General features: G+C 46.9%; 1 protein-coding gene across 1 annotated transcript in view; it reads right to left on the bottom strand.

The window, feature by feature from the left end:
- The window catches only part of ABCA7 (ATP binding cassette subfamily A member 7), an 81091-nt gene that overhangs the window by 19078 nt on the left and 45897 nt on the right, over nucleotides 1-16116 (bottom strand). Inside the window, exons 27-35 of the mRNA XM_079961076.1 lie at nucleotides 15341-15495; nucleotides 14671-14795; nucleotides 13028-13126; nucleotides 11576-11774; nucleotides 6410-6504; nucleotides 5527-5559; nucleotides 4293-4398; nucleotides 3005-3079; nucleotides 1925-2094 (exon numbers count right to left, since the gene is read on the bottom strand). Coding sequence (XP_079817202.1) covers nucleotides 1925-2094; nucleotides 3005-3079; nucleotides 4293-4398; nucleotides 5527-5559; nucleotides 6410-6504; nucleotides 11576-11774; nucleotides 13028-13126; nucleotides 14671-14795; nucleotides 15341-15495 — 1057 coding nt within the window. The remainder of the gene's footprint in view (nucleotides 1-1924; nucleotides 2095-3004; nucleotides 3080-4292; nucleotides 4399-5526; nucleotides 5560-6409; nucleotides 6505-11575; nucleotides 11775-13027; nucleotides 13127-14670; nucleotides 14796-15340; nucleotides 15496-16116) is intronic.

Raw genomic sequence — 16116 nt, 5'->3', positions numbered from 1 at the left:
TTATATGGTCTTGGCGGCCGCTCCCAGTCACCAGTCTAGCTGCCGCATTCTGGATTAGTTGTAGTTTCCGGGAAACAGAAGGAAACAGGGACCAAGTGAGCTCATATCTTAAACAAAAAATACCGTATTTTTTGCTCTGTAAGACTCACTTCTTCCCCTCCTAAAAAGTAAGGGGAAATGTGTGTGCGTCTTATGGAGCGAATGCAGGCTGCACAGCTATCCCAGAAGCTAGAACAGCAAGAGGGATTGCTGCTTTCACTGCGCAGCAATCCCTCTTGCTGTTCTGGCTTCTGAGATTCAGAATATTTTTTCCCTTGTTTTCCTCCTCCCAAAACTAGGTGCGTCTTGTGGTCTGGTGCGTCTTATAGAGCGAAAAATACGGTAATCTTATTTTTCACGCACACAAAAAACAAATTTTAACACAGACAGTAAGTTGCTTTATCCATCCAACCCTTTCGCAATTTCCGTACCTACTGCGTATTTATCACCAATGCTATTCGAAAAATCCGTCGTTTTAATCTATTTGTTTTAATAATTCACTCTGTTGCTCATCTTTCAAGCCCTGCTTGAATTCATAAGAGTTCTTTGAATACCCAGTAAAAAGTTTCCAGTCCTCAGTGAATTTTTCCGTCTCTGATCTTTGCTGTTAATAAGTCCCAGCAAAGGAAGAACGGATACAAAAACTTATAGAATGTGCAGGAATGGCAAAACCTAGAGATTGGAAGGCCGGGGGTGGGACTGGAAAAATGGGGGAATCAGGTCCCCCCTGTTTTTTCCAAAGCTGTTTTTTTCAGGAACAATGGGGGGGGGGAGTGTGTAGAATATTCAAACTATATCAAACTGTTTTATTTCAATTTCTCCAAGAAAAAACGGCTTTTCCAATTTCCCCGGTTTTCCTCCAGGTCTTCCCATCTCTAGCGAAACCTTACTGGAAGAGTAAGAAATCAAAGATAAACTTTTTTATATATAAAAGAACGGAAACAGACAAATTGTAAACAGATTAAAACCCTGGCGGGGTTATTGTAATAACCTGCAGTTACATAAGAGTATATATAGAAGTGTACATTTGGCTAATTTGAATTTGAATATGTTATTATTTACATAAGAGTATATATTTAAAGAAGATTAAAAAATGTGTAAGTTAAGTTGGATACAGTGGTGCTCCGCAAGACGAATGCCTCGCAAGACGAAAAACTCGCTAGACGAAAGAGTTTTCCGTCTTTTGAGGTGCTTCACAAGACGAATTTCCCTATGAGCTTGCTTCACAAGACGAAACGTCTTGCGAGTTCTTTCCCTTTCCCCCCCTTTTTCTAAGCCGCTAAGCCGCTAATAGCGCTAATCCGCTAAGCCGCTAATAGCTGTGCTTTGCAAGACGAAAAAACCGCAAGACGAAGAGACTCGCGGAACGGATTAATTTCGTCTTGCGAGGCACCACTGTACGCAGAAGATATTAAAAATAAATTTAAGGGACCACAGAAAAAATGGGGAAGGAAGTTTTTAAAATGTCCAAATGACTGTAAAATCAATGAAACGTAGATTATCTGAAAAGTGTAAGTAAAAAATTATTTAAAATCTTTTTGCTGCTAATAAGCTCATAGCATTTGGCCATAGCCGGCGTTTGGACTGGAAGCTGGGTGGGGCAGAGACCACTCATTGCTTCTTCATGTAAATGGTGCTAGTCAGATGACTTTGGAAAGTCTACAAAGCTAACAGAAACTCGACCGAAACCCTCCCCGTCTGTGTGATCCCCAGGAACCAGAATTCAGAGGCAAAACCCAACCCAATTCCCGGTTTCCACGAATGGGATCCCGTCCCCCAACTCCGAGAGCAATGGGAGCACCCGCCAAGCTTCCGTGATGTCACAGCAGTGCAGCCAATCACGGCGCCCAGAGACCTGCCCAACGCTTCTGCGCCATCTACTCACAGGGCCGCCTCCGAAAGCTGCTCTTTGGTCAAGTTGAGCGGGTGGTTGATGGCCGTGATGCCGTAATGCGAGGGGTCGGCCCCGGCAGGGAGGCTCGCCCGCAGGAGTCCGTTGTTCGCCACGTTGACGAAAGACACCATGGCGTGCCAACCCTTGTTGTTGAACCACACCTGTGGGCAGGATAAGGTAAAGGTAAAGGGACCCCTGACCGTTAAGTCCAGTCGTGGCCGACTCTGGGGTTGCAGCGCTCATCTCGCTTTACTGGGCGAGGGAGCCGGCGTACAGCTTCCGGGTCATGTGGCCAGCAGGACTAAGACGCTTCTGGCGAACCATAGCAGAGCATGGAAACGGCGTTTACCTTCCCGCCAGAGTGGTACCTATTTATCTACTTGCACTTGGACGTGCTTTCGAACTGCTAGGTGGGCAGGAGCAGGGACCGACCAACGGGAGCTCACCCCGTCATTGCAGGGATTCGAACTGCTGACCTTCTGATGGGCAAGTCCTAGGCTCTGTGGTTTAACCCACAGCGCCACCCACGTCCCAACATGCAGGATACCACATTATTATTATTTGTTAGTGTTTAACACTGTGTTTCTCCAACATCAACATCATTGGACTGGCCATGTTGTTGAGACGCCCTATTATCGTCTTACAAAGCAACTCCTCAATTTCGAACTTAAGAACCAAAAGCGTAACGCTGGTGGTCAACAAAAAAGGTTTAAAGACTCTCTCAAAGCAAATCTAAAATGTAGTATAAACACCGACAACTGGGAAACACTGGCCTGCGAGCGCTCCAGTTGGAGAATAGCCTTGACCAAAGGTGACATGGGATTTGAAGACACTCGAACTCAGGACGCAAGGGAGAAACGTGCTAAGAGGAAGGCACGCTTGGCAAACCCTCACCGGGATCTACTCCTGCCTGGAAACCTATGTCCCCACTGTGGAAGGACGTGTGGATCCAGAATTGGCCTCCCCAGTCACTTACGGACTCACGGTTAAGACTGTGTTTATGGAAGACAATATTACTCGGCTACGAGGGATCGCCAAAGAAGATGAAGAATAAAATATGCAGAAGCACACCTTCACATTCTGACGCGTTCTCAGCCCCTCAACGAAGCCACTGAGGTTATTCAGAAGTCTGTCCAGAGGACTCCCCTGTGACGGGAGGGGAAAAAAGGCAGGGCGTAAATAGATCACCGTAACAACTTTCGCTATTCATTCGTTCAATACATGACCCCCAAATCAGCTCCTAAACATAAAACAATAAAGAAGGAAGAAGCCATTGACGAAGAAAATTGGCAAAACAAAATGCTGAACTATGCAGGACATATTAGATCATTTGAAATCCAAGAAAGAAAAAGGACATTCATTTTTTATATATATAAAAAAGGAGACATGTTTAACGCATACCATGCAAGCTTTGTGTATAGCCTTCTATATGAGCTGAACTTCTAAAAGTCACTTGCAACTTTTGCTTAATGTTTAATAGACTATTGTATTTTAATATTCTGTTGGAAGCCGCCCAGAGTGGCTGAGGAAACCCAGCCAGATGAGCAGGGTATAAATAATAAATTATTATTATTATTGTAACAAGATGAATAAGATTTAAAACTGGACTGTTGAGAAAGTAAGACTATGTGGACATGCGCGATTAAGTATAAAATAATGGAGCCAGGAGGAGTGGTGGAGGGAAATCAATTAAGATTTATGGTTTAATTATTTGATTGTAATGGGGCTTTGGTTTTTGGTTTTTTGTTTGTTATCATAAAGTTAATAAATTGTATACAGTGGACGCTTGGGTTGCGAACGTGATCCGTGTGGGAGGCATGCTCGCAACACGCAGCGCCATGTCTGCGCACGCACAGGGTGTGATTCTATGCATGCGCAAAGCGCATTTAGTATCTCTGCGCATGCACGAGCACCGAAACCCGTTCCGGTACTGGTGCGTAACCTGAAAACGCACAACCTGAAGAGTCTGTAAAGGATGTGACTGTACAGTGGTGCCTCGCAAGACGAAAATAATCCGTTCCGCGAGTCTCTTCGTCTTGCGGTTTTTTCGTCTTGCGAAGCAACCCAATTAGCGGATTAGCGCTATTAGCGGCTTAACGGCTATTAGCGGCTTAGCGGGTTAGAAAAAGGGGGGGGAGCGGAAAAAATCGCAAGACTCGCAAGATGTTTTCGTCTTGCGAAGCAAGCCCATAGGGAAATTCGTCTTGCGAAGCGCCTCAAAAACGGAAAACCCTTTCGTCTAGCAGGTTTTTCGTCTTGTGAGGCATTTGTCTTGCGGGGCACCACTGTATATAAAAAAAGAGATTTAGGATCACGCCGGCAGGCCGTCCTTGCTTTCCAACCACTGGCCGAGCCTCACCTCAGCGACGACAAGCCGGTCGCGGATCTCTCTTGCGATGGCGGCCACCTCCAGCGGCGACGGCAGGGCCTGGAAACTGCGGGCGCCCAAAGAGAATCCGCCGTACCTTGCGAGGGCAGAGGAAGGACCGGTGTTAGCCTTGTGGGGAGGGGGCAGTGGGGTACCCCCCCCCCAGGAGATGAGATATCTGGGCTGAGATGGCCACTGGCTCCTAGGCTCATACAAGAACAACAAACTTTATTACGGTCCAGAGACCCAACAAATCGTTACCAAGCAATACACAATTCATACAGCCTAAAGGTAAAGGTAAAGGTACCCCTGCCCGTACGGGCCAGTCTTGACAGACTCTGGGGTTGTGCGCCCATCTCACTCTAGAGGCCGGGAGCCAGCGCTGTCCGGAGACACTTCCGGGTCACGTGGCCAGCGTGACATCGCTGCTCTGGCAAGCCAGAGCCACACACGGAAACGCCGTTTACCTTCCCGCTGGTAAGCGGTCCCTATTTATCTACTTGCACCCGGGGGTGCTTTCGAACTGCTAGGTTGGCAGGCGCTGGGACCGAGCAGCGGGAGCGCACCCCGCCGCAGGGATTCGAACCGCCGACCTTTCGATCGGCAAGTCCTAGGCGCTGAGGCTTTAACCCACAGCGCCACCTGCGTCCCTAGTCATACAGCCTACCTCCAGGTTAAACAAGCATTTTGTTCAGAATATAGGGATCATTGGTTCTTGCAACCACCGATAAAAACTTTGCCACTGCTAATGTTCTAGCGTTTGTCCGGTCTTCCAATAGGAACCTGACATAGTGAGCCTCTGATTTTCCCGGGAAAGGTACCAGCAAGGGTAATATCAGTTCAGCCCTGGCTTGCTCATATTTTGCACAGTGCAGCAAAATATGTTTTATGGAAATCGATGTCTTGAGCACACGAGCAAAGTCCGTCCTGGCAGGGAACTCCTCTCAACACTGCAGAAGGAAAGACGTTTAGTCTGGCTTTGGTGAAAAGCCTTCGATAGTTTGGTACTGTCAGGTTTTTAATGTAAGGTGTTAACTTAAAGACATGCCCATATTGTACTCCTACTGCCAGCGGACTGCAAACTGTGTGTGGTCGAGACCCTAGGCTCATATAACATCAAGACGACCACGGTCTTCGCTCAACCCCAGGGGGGCATCTTTCGAGACGCCCTGGAAACTTCCAGTTTCCAAGCCAGGAAAGGTTCGAATGAATGAACGCCGCTTACCGTTGTTCGTTGACCCATTTTTTGGTTCGCAGCCTAAAAAAATGAAGGAAACAAGATCAAAAGCGAGTTTGTGGAGAAGGAAGAAGGAAGGAAAAGGAAGGGACATTTTATCACATGTGGTGGGATTGTAAGGTAATTAAAAAAAATTGGGAAATGATATACAACTCATTGAAGAAAATGTTCCATTTAACATTTGTTAAAAAACCTGAAGCATTTTTATTAGGGATTGTAGGGAAAGATCTGCCAAAAAAGCTGAAAAACATCTTCATGTATGCGACAACGGCCGCAAGAGTTCTGGTAGCACAAGGATGGAAGACTGAAGAAACCCCAACTAAAGAATCATGGCAAGAAAAATTGATGGATTATGCAGAACTGGCAAAACTGACACACAAGCTACGGGACAAAGATAATTGCGACTTTAAAGATGAATAGGAACCCTTTACAAAGTATTTGAAGACGCAACAAAGCGAACTGGACTCCTTGGCTGGTTTTGAATAAACATTCACAAACTTTTTATTGATAATAATCAACTAAATAGTTTGAGGATCTATACAACTGTGTAACATGCAGAAAACAGCATTTCTAGAGAAATCAAAGACTGGAACTGAGGGAAGGTGGGGGTGGGTGGGTTCTGTGGGGGGAGGGAGGAAAAATGGGGGGGAAATAAAGATGATATGTTTTGTTTTAATTTTGAATAAAAAGATATTTAAAAAAAGAAGAAAGCGAGTTTGTGGCGAGCTTAACACGAGCCAACAGAGTTTTGAAACCGAACCACGGATTATTGGCTCAACACGCTGTGGCCCAGTTTGCATGCCACAGATCCTGAAGCAATTTTGATGAGTTTGTGTGTGAGAGAGAGAAGAGAGATGTATCACCCACGTACCCTTGGCGGATGACTTTTGGGTAGGTCTTCACTAGGTAATCGGAGATGTTCCTCCCGGTGAGGTTCTGGAGAATGTCACCCGTGTTTCTCGGCATCTGGAACGGGGAGTTCGGACAGGTCACCAAACCTGTGTCGCTGCAGCCTATTGCAGCTGACATAAAAAGTCAGTCTGAGGCTGTTTACACCTGGAGAGTTTGATTTACATCTCACAGAGCCCAGGAGCAAAGACCTCCAACCGCCACCCTTTCCAAGAGGGCGGATTTGCAATTCAATACCTCTCATGTGATCTAAAGTTAAACACTCACATGTATAGTAACAGAAAACAATGGGGAATTATCAGCTCAACTTAGAGCTCAGAGTCCCTTAGAAAACCAGTTATAAATAAGAATAATAATTTATTATTTATACCCCGCCCATCTGGCTGGGTTTCCCAAGGCCAGCTCACAACAGATGAAAAACAGAATAAAACACCACACATTAAAAACTTCCCTAAACAGGGCTGCCTTCAGATGTTTTCTAAAAGTCAGATAGTTGTTTATTTCCTTGACATCTAATGGGAGGGCGTTCCACAGGGCGGGCGCCACCACCGAGAAGGCCCTCTGCCTGGTTCCCTGAAACCTCACTTCTCACAGGGAGGGAACCGCCAGAAGGCCCCCGGAGCTGGACCTCAGTGTCTGGGCTGAACAATGGAGGTGGAGACGCTCCTTCAGGGACACAGGGCCATTTAGGTCTTTCAAGGTCAGCACCAACACTTTGAATTGTACCTGGAAACGGACTGGGAGCCAATGTAAGTCTTTCAGGACCGGTGTTATATTGTCTCGGCGGCCACTCCCAGTCCCCAGTCTAGCTGCCGCATTCTGGATTAGTTCTAGTTTCCGGGTCACCTTCAAAGGCAGCCCCATGGAGAGCACATGGCAGTAGTCCAAGCGGGAGATAACCAGAGCATGCACCACTCTGGCCAGACAGTCTGCGGGCAGGGAGGGTCTCTGTTATTCTAAAGCAGCAATGCTGCAGCAAGCAAAGGCCCCAGCAGCTCAGTCAGCTGCTTGTGGCTGCAAAGCCAGACAGGATGTTTGTGACTGTTGCCATGGGAACAAAGGGGCAGTCCATTCTGTACTGAGCACCGGATGTTAGCTCAGTGTGTGTGTCATATGACCTGTACAGGATGTACATGGGTTGAGTTTGGAGTTTCTATCTGTTTGTTGATGAGAGCAGACATGTTTTCTCTATATGACTGCTGAAGACAGGAATAAAACATGTAGATACATTTCTGTCTGAGTCTGATTCCCCTCCCTGGGGATATGCTGGAGAGCAGGGAGGAGGAGAAGCAGTTTGGTGTGTTTTTCTCACAGCCTGAGGAAAATCGCCGGAACGGACCTCCAGTGTTTTTACTGCCGGGAGTCGCCGGAGGGAGGTCAAAAGAATTCAGCCGGTGCCTGGAGAGATAGGCACATACCTCTGACCGGCCCTGAATTCTGACATTGGTAGCAGTGGACGGTTGCTACGATCCATGGGAGTCTGCATCAAGGAGACTGTATTCATCCCTCTCCATGGAAGCCTGAGATGGAAGCTGATTCTCTGCAGCTAGAAGCTGACCAGAAGAAGCTGAAAGCCAAGCTACGGAGCCCAGGTATGAGATTTTCGGGCTTAAAAGTGTGAATGCAGATTGATTCATTCTCTGCTTCATGGGAGCAACGTTTGGGAAAAACAGCTCCGAGAGAGAAGAGTCTGCATTCCAAACATTCCTGTGGTTTTTCCTGTCCAAGGAAAGGAATGTGGTTGCTTAGCAACGCAGATAAGGGCTGGAAGTCAGGCTATGCCCAGAGAGGCAACAACAGCTCGTGTTTAGACTAGGCCCTTGGCCCTTACAAAGGAACTGTTGAAAGGGACTTTCCAAGCGGCCAGTGTTAGAGCTGCCAGGTGCACAGAGTGTAAACAAGCCAGCTATTGGATTTTAGAGGCTTGTGTTTGAGAGTCAATGCAAGGACTCAAAATGGATGCCAAGAAGAAGGGAAGCCTGCCTTCTCCACCTCTTTTGACCAGTGACAATTATGCATCTTGGTCTATTAAGATGAAGGCTTTGCTGCAGAATCAGAGACTGTTTGGGGTGATTGAGAACCCCATCCCTGCAGCACCAACGCCTGTTTGGGAGTCACAGGATATGAAGGCCAGAACTGCTATAATTCTGTGCGTGTCAGACTCTCAGCTTGTTCATATACAAGATTTAGAACACGCGAAAGATGTTTGGGACACGCTGAGAAGGACACATCAGAGAGATGCAGGTTCTTCAGCGTTGCTGTATTTTGAAAAGCTGACTAACCTGAGGCTTGCGCCTGATGGAGATGTTCAAGCGCACCTGACGGAAATGAAATTTCTGCGTCAGCAAATGGTGGAACGCAATTTCCGTCTGCAGGAGGAAGTGTTTTGCTTCATGGTGATCAACAGCCTGAATCGGACTTACAAAACGGTTGCCAGTCAGCTGGGGTCTCTCCCAGCGCAAGATCTAACGTCGGACAGGGTCTTTGCCGTGGTTCTGAACGAACATGACAGACTTGCCGCCCTGGAAGTCAAGGACAGGGGGAGGGAAGAACGGAGTTCTAACACCCCCACTGCTGTAGCTACTGGAGGAGACGCCGTAGCTTTGAACGTTGTCCGATGCCACAATTGTGGGCAGACTGGGCATCTTCAGCGGTACTGCAGGAAGCCACGTCAGAACAAAGGAGCCAAGGGAAGCTCCACGAAGTCTGAGGCGTCAGGCAGAAGTCATGCCAAGTCACAGGCGAAGCCTGCAAAGGCTTTGATGTCCCTAAAAGCCACACCACAAGTGGGGAATTCCTTCGTTTTAGACACGGGAGCGACGGTTCACATGACCCATCGCAGGGATTTGTTTTCGTCGTTTAAGAAGCAAAGCTTCATTGTACAACAAGCCAACGGTCGAGAGCTGGAAGCCACCGGAACTGGGACTGTGTATCTTAAAAGTCTGAACTTGACTATAAACGATGTTTATTTGGTTCCAGAGTTGAAGTACAATCTGCTCAGCGTTTCGCAGATTGCCAAGAAGGGACTAAAACTGTCCTATGATGATCAACACTGCGAGATCTACAAAGATGGAGAGTTGTATCTTTCTGCCAAAGAGAAAGATGGACTGTATTTGTTGACTTTTGATCAAAGTGATTACATGGAATGTAATTCTTGTGATTCTAACATGATTTCTTCTGCAGGTGTAGCTGAGAAGAACGCCAAGCAGGTCACCTCGAGGGTCGACAAGGCATTTCAGCGGGTGTATGCTGATGTGATTGGTCCTTTAGCACCATCTAGAGGCAATGCAAAATATTACCTAATATGTGTTGATTCTTTTACAGGTTTTGTCTGGATTTATCTTTTGGAGAGACCGAAAGAAGCCTTAGAAAGGTTTAAAGAGTTTTGTGACAAGGTTAAAAATATGCATGATGCTGACATAGATTGTCTTTGCACAGATGAGAAGCCAATTTTTCTTTTACAGGATTTCCAGAGGTTCCTGAAGAAGAAAGGGATAAGACACAAAATTGCAGCTTCTGAAGAAGCTTGGAATAGATGTGTCTGTGTTAAAGTGAACAAAGAATTGCAAAAGGGAATGGAAGCGCAATTGCTTAGTTCACATCTGCCACATGAGTACTGGGCTGAGTCGCTAATGTCATATTGTTACACGTGGTTGAGAAAGTTTTCAAATGAATTGGGAAGTTCTCCCTTTGAGAAACTGTTCCACAGAAAACCTTCTGTTGCCCATTTCAAGGTTTTTGGGTCTCATGTGAGAACAGAAGCTCCAGGTGGAGTAAAGAATGCCAGAGGCATTTTTGTGGGTTATGAAAAGGGTCTCTACAGAGTAATTTTGTCTGAATCTGGTAATGTGATTCTCACAAAATTTCTAGAGAGTGCTCCTGAACAGGAGCGAGTGATTGTTCACACATTTCCCACAGGAGATGATGATGATTCTGATGATGATGATGATGAGTTTGATCTTATTGAGTTCAGTAGTACTGATGATGACAGCGATAGCTCAGACAGCTCAGTTGTCACAGTCATTGAGAAGAAATCTCACACAATGACTAGACCCTCAGAAGAGGAGGATGAACCACTGATTAAGCTTAGTACTGGTTCTCCAGAGAGTTCAGAGGCTGAACCAGAAAGCAGAGAAGAGCAGCACCTCTTACGTAGGTCTGAGAGAGCAACGAAGGGTGTACCACCCAAGAGGTATTCAAAGGAGTTTGCAAACCTAGCTATTGCATGTGTTGCTGTTGTAAACGACCAAGGTCAAATTGAAGCTGTGTCTGAGTCAGAGACAAAGGCACAACAGAGAGTTGTTAACCAAGGTAATGCAGATGCACTCATTCCTTGGAAGTCACACAACCAGAGAGGTACATTGGTAAAACCAGTGGCGGGTAGTTCCAAGGGTGGAACTGAAACAACAGGGGAGTGTTATAAGTATAACAACTGTTTGTTTTCTTCTCTGGATGACGCTTTGCTCGCTGCACGCATTGATACTTTAGGGGGAGTATGTTATTCTAAAGCAGCAATGCTGCAGCAAGCAAAGGCCCCAGCAGCTCAGTCAGCTGCTTGTGGCTGCAAAGCCAGACAGGATGTTTGTGACTGTTGCCATGGGAACAAAGGGGCAGTCCATTCTGTACTGAGCACCGGATGTTAGCTCAGTGTGTGTGTCATATGACCTGTACAGGATGTACATGGGTTGAGTTTGGAGTTTCTATCTGTTTGTTGATGAGAGCAGACATGTTTTCTCTATATGACTGCTGAAGACAGGAATAAAACATGTAGATACATTTCTGTCTGAGTCTGATTCCCCTCCCTGGGGATATGCTGGAGAGCAGGGAGGAGGAGAAGCAGTTTGGTGTGTTTTTCTCACAGCCTGAGGAAAATCGCCGGAACGGACCTCCAGTGTTTTTACTGCCGGGAGTCGCCGGAGGGAGGTCAAAAGAATTCAGCCGGTGCCTGGAGAGATAGGCACATACCTCTGACCGGCCCTGAATTCTGACAGTCTCATCCTGCGTATCAGATGGAGCTGGGAGACAGCTGCAGTGTCTCATATTTCATTTCCCATTTCAGCGTGAATTAAACCAATTATACCTAACGCCGGCCTGTCGTCAAATTGGGGTGAGGGGTGTCAAGGTTTACCTGAGGAGGGGGGAGCCCCCCGGCCGCTTCGGGGCAATCCGGGAGCATCTTCCGGGACTTCCGGGAGCTGCACACACAGTCTGGGGATGGGTTGGCCGAAGTCCAGTTGCCGTTCTCGAAAAACGAAGCCAGCGCTGGTGACATTTCCGGGGTCATGAAGCCTTGTTCGTGGGCGGCTACCGACGGGCAAGGAGCCTTCCTGGAGCCCTCAAGGCAAGCAGCAGGTTATGGGGGGATGTTGCCCCAGGTTAGGGGTGGCCATTTGAATAAAATATTGAGGTGGGGGGTCAGGTAAGCCGCACCCCACATAATCACAGGGCAGAGCACACACACACTATTTGAATGGCAATACCCATCAACTTTGGAGACCCCCTCAAATCATCCCTAGCTAACAGGACCAGTGGTCATGGATGATGGGAATTGTAGTCCCAAAACATCTTGCGGGCCGAGTTTGCCTATGCCTGGTTTAATAAATTAAGGTAAAGGGACCCCTGATCATTAGGTCCAGTCGTGGCCGACTCTGGGGTTGTGGCGCTCATCTCGCTTTACTGGCCAAGGGAGCTGGCGTACAGCTTCCAGGTCATGTGGCCAGCAGGACTAAGCTGCTTCTGGCGAACCAGAGCAGCGCATGGAAAAACCATTTACCTTCCCGCCGGAGCAGTACCTATTTATCTACTTGTACTTTGACGTGCTTTTGAACTGCTAGGTTGGCAGGAGCTGGGACCGAGGAACGGGAGCTCACCCCGTCATTGCGGGGATTCGAACCACCGACCTTCTGATTGGCAAGTCCTAGGCTCAGTGGTTTAACCCACAGCGCCAGCCGAATCCCAGGTTTAATAAATAAATATCCTTTATTAGGAATAGCAAACCACGCATTATCAAACAGACACCGTATGCGAATTGTACAAAATACGAGCTCAACATAACAAGGTCAGATCTTTAACTCCAGAGAAAATCAATTTGCCTAAATACTACATTACAACACTACCGCATCACTGATCAATTAAGAACTGCTAAAATCTCTTTATAATGGCCCAGTCTTTCTACATGGACAGCACTCAAAAATTCAGCCACTATTAATTTGATCATTCCTGTCCGAGAGCAGTTGGTAGTATAGAATTGAGCCTATGGAGTTTTAAGTCCTCTAATAATTGTCTTCTGGCGTAAATGCCAAAATCACAAGAAAAGAAAATGTGCTCTGAAGTATCAGGTTCCTGTTTACTACGTTTGCAGAGACGCTCTGATTCTGAGAGAGCGAAATATCTTCCTCTTACTATCATCGAGGGAAACGTATTAAAGTAAGATTGTTGTTATGATGGAAAATATTGAGAAAACCAATAAACATTATTATAAAAAACAAACCCACAGGCCAAGGTGGTTATGGAGGTTCCAGGATCCAGGAAACAGATTAAATCTATGCCTGGTTTAAAGGCTGCTCTGCGAGGTACTCACAGATCCGGAAGATCCCTCACGCACTTGGTCCCAAAGCCAGGTTCATGGAGGAGAGATTCGAGGAGCCGGGAGGAGACAAGATCGCCCATCGAATCATCACTGAGCGGCGGGGAGAAGAATGAATGAATCTTTGTTTGCGTCAGCCGTCGGCCAAAGCAATAAAACAACAATACGATATACAAAGAATAGAACTAAAAAGTCAATTACACAAAAGATATTTTGGGGTTTTGAATCAATGGTCAAATGGTGGATCTTATTCTGATTGCCCCAGCGAAAATCCTTGCCACCTTTGCTGTCACCTGCTCATCTTGATCAGCCAAGAGAAAGGACCCTGGGGCAGTGGCTGGGCGACCCGGAATGGACGATAAAAGAGGGGTGATAATCTCGTTTCTCGAGTCTTTATCAAGAGGGCAAGCCAGAAGGGCATGCGCCACCGATTCGGAACTGCCGTCTCCACAGGGACGTTTTTCGTGTGAGATCTGTTGGAATCATCCCTCAAGTCTTTGGGTTAGATGATGAGTCTTTGCAAATTGTGTTTCTAAAAGAGCTTTTGTGATTGGCCAATGCCAAGGTGTTTGCATTATTTTGTTATGGATAAAAAAATAGTTTTAAGTTAGAGCTTAATAATTATCTCACTATTAATATGTTTCTTAATTGTATTTCAGTTTTAATATACTATTTCTTAATTGTATTTCACTATTAATATAGGTAAAGGTAAAGGTAAAGGGACCCCTGACCATTAGGTACAGTCGTGGCCGACTCTGGGGTTGTGGCGCTCATCCCCCTTTATTGGCCGAAGGAGCCGGCGTACAGCTTCCGGGTCGTGTGGCCAGCAGGACTAAGCCGCTTCTGGCGAACCAGAGCAGCGCACGGAAACGCCGTTTACCTTCCCACCGGAGCAGTACCTATTGATCTACTTGCACTTGGACGTACTTTCGAACTTCTAGGTGGGCAGGAGCAGGGACTGAGCAACGGGAGCTCACCCCGTCATTGCAGGGATTCGAACCGCTGACCTTCTGATCGGCAAGCCCTAGGCTCTGTGGTTTAGACCACAATGCCACCCGCGTCCCATTTTAAGTTAGAGCTTAATAATTATCTCACTATTAATATGTTTCTTAATTGTATTTCACTATTAATATACTTCTTCTTAATTGCATTTCACTTTTAATATACTACATCTTAATTAATATACTTAATTGTATTTCAGCTCAACAATTACAGCGGTACCTCGAGTTACATACCCTTCAGGTTACATACGCTTCAGGTTACAGACTCCACTAACCCAGAAATATTACCTTGGGTTAAGAACTTTGCTTCAGGATGAGAACAGAAATCGTGCTCTGGCGGCAGCAGGAGGCCCCATTAGCTAGAGTGGTGCTTCAGGTTAAGAACAGTTTCAGGTTAAGAACAGACCTCTGGAACAAAGTACTTAACCCGAGGTACCACTGGTACCTATTTTGCGATGTGCAAATGGCTATAGATGCCTATGAGGTCCATCAATGACCATATAGCATATATTCAACACAAAAAAACAGCGACCATTTGTTGTGGACAAAGGACAGCTGGACATATAGAAGGCCCTGTAACCTTCAGTAGCTTATGGCCTCACCAAACCTAAACCCGGCCCTGGTTCTGAGACGCACCTGACGAAGGTATATTGAGGTCCGTACATCCAGGGTTCGAGGCGCAGAGGGGGGTACTTGCCGAAAGGGGGTACGATGAGGCTGAAGAGGAGGGCGATGCAGACGAAGACCGCCGGAAGCACAATCTGCGAAAGGAGGGAGCGGGCAGATCAGTCGCAGGCAAATCGTAGAATATAACACCGGTCCTGAGAGATCTGCATTGGCTCCTAGGACGTTTCTGAGCACAATTCAAAGTGTTGGTGCTGACCTTGAAAGCCCTAAATGGCCCAGTAGACCTGAAGGAGTGTCTCCACCCCCATCGTCCAGCCCAGACACCTGGGTCCATCTCCCAAGGGCCTTCTGGTGGTTCCCTCCCTGCGAGAAGTGAGGTTGCAGGGAACCAGGCAGAGGGCCTTCTCAGTGGTGGCGCCCTCCCTGTGGAACGCCCTCCCATCACGGGGAGGAGAGCCATTACAGCTCGGTCGCACGGAAGCGCCGAGAGGCCCTCTGTCCGGGATGCTTTAGCCCTTGCAAGGGGGTTGGGGTGGATGACCTTCAGGGTTCCCCGTTCCAACTCTATGATTCTGCAGCCAACCCCCGAGAGAGACCCCCAGCCCCCCACCCACCCTCCCTCCCTGGCCCACCCTCCATCCCCTTCCAAACCCAGACGAAGAGGAGTCGTGCGTTATACTTGCGCAAGAAATCCCCTGGTGCTCCTGCGGGCGTACAGAAGGCGCTTGGTGAAGAGGGCGCGGAGTTGTTGGCGCACCAGTGCCCAGCCCGTCAGCTGGCGGGAGGCCTGGACCCCCATGCCCCTCAAGAGGTCCGTCTCCTTGGCTTCTTCCGCTGCCAGAAAAAAAGGAGAGAGGGAAGCCGTGAAGCCGAAAATCCGAATAAACCCACTGTCTAAGATAATGCAACCTTCTTTATTTACAGCTGTGATCGAAACTATTCAACACACACACAACCCATTGCAAATCAGTTATTTCCTTATCACATGGCTCAAAAACCCCTTGTATATATTTCCGTATATTAAATAAGAGTGCCATCCGTACCGGTTATCATGATCTAACACATCAGTGTCTTTTAACGTAATCCATTCCTTTAGCCATACCAATCCTGCGGCCTCATAATATAATTCCAAATCTAGGAGCTCAAATCCTCCTCTCTTCCTTTTATCTCTCAACACCTGATGCTCAATTCTGGGTTTATTTCCGTTCCAGACAAATATAGCTATTTCCTTTTCCCATTCCGTGAAACATTTCATTCCTCCTAAAATTGGTATTGTTTGAAACAAGAAAACCATTTTGGGCATTTTTACTACTGAGATTCTTCCCCAAAGGGAGAGATGGAGCCTGGTCCAATTTCCCATATATTTTTTTATATCTTTCCATGTTTTAATGTAATTGTCTTCATACAGATTTGTGGTTTTAGTTGAAATCCAAACCCCCAGGTATTTAACCTTAT

Source organism: Podarcis cretensis (assembly GCF_951804945.1).
Source record: "Podarcis cretensis genome assembly, chromosome: 18".
NCBI lineage: Eukaryota > Metazoa > Chordata > Lepidosauria > Squamata > Lacertidae > Podarcis > Podarcis cretensis.
Note: the sequence above shows the minus strand (reverse complement) of the source record. Positions and strands in the feature narration are given on the sequence as shown.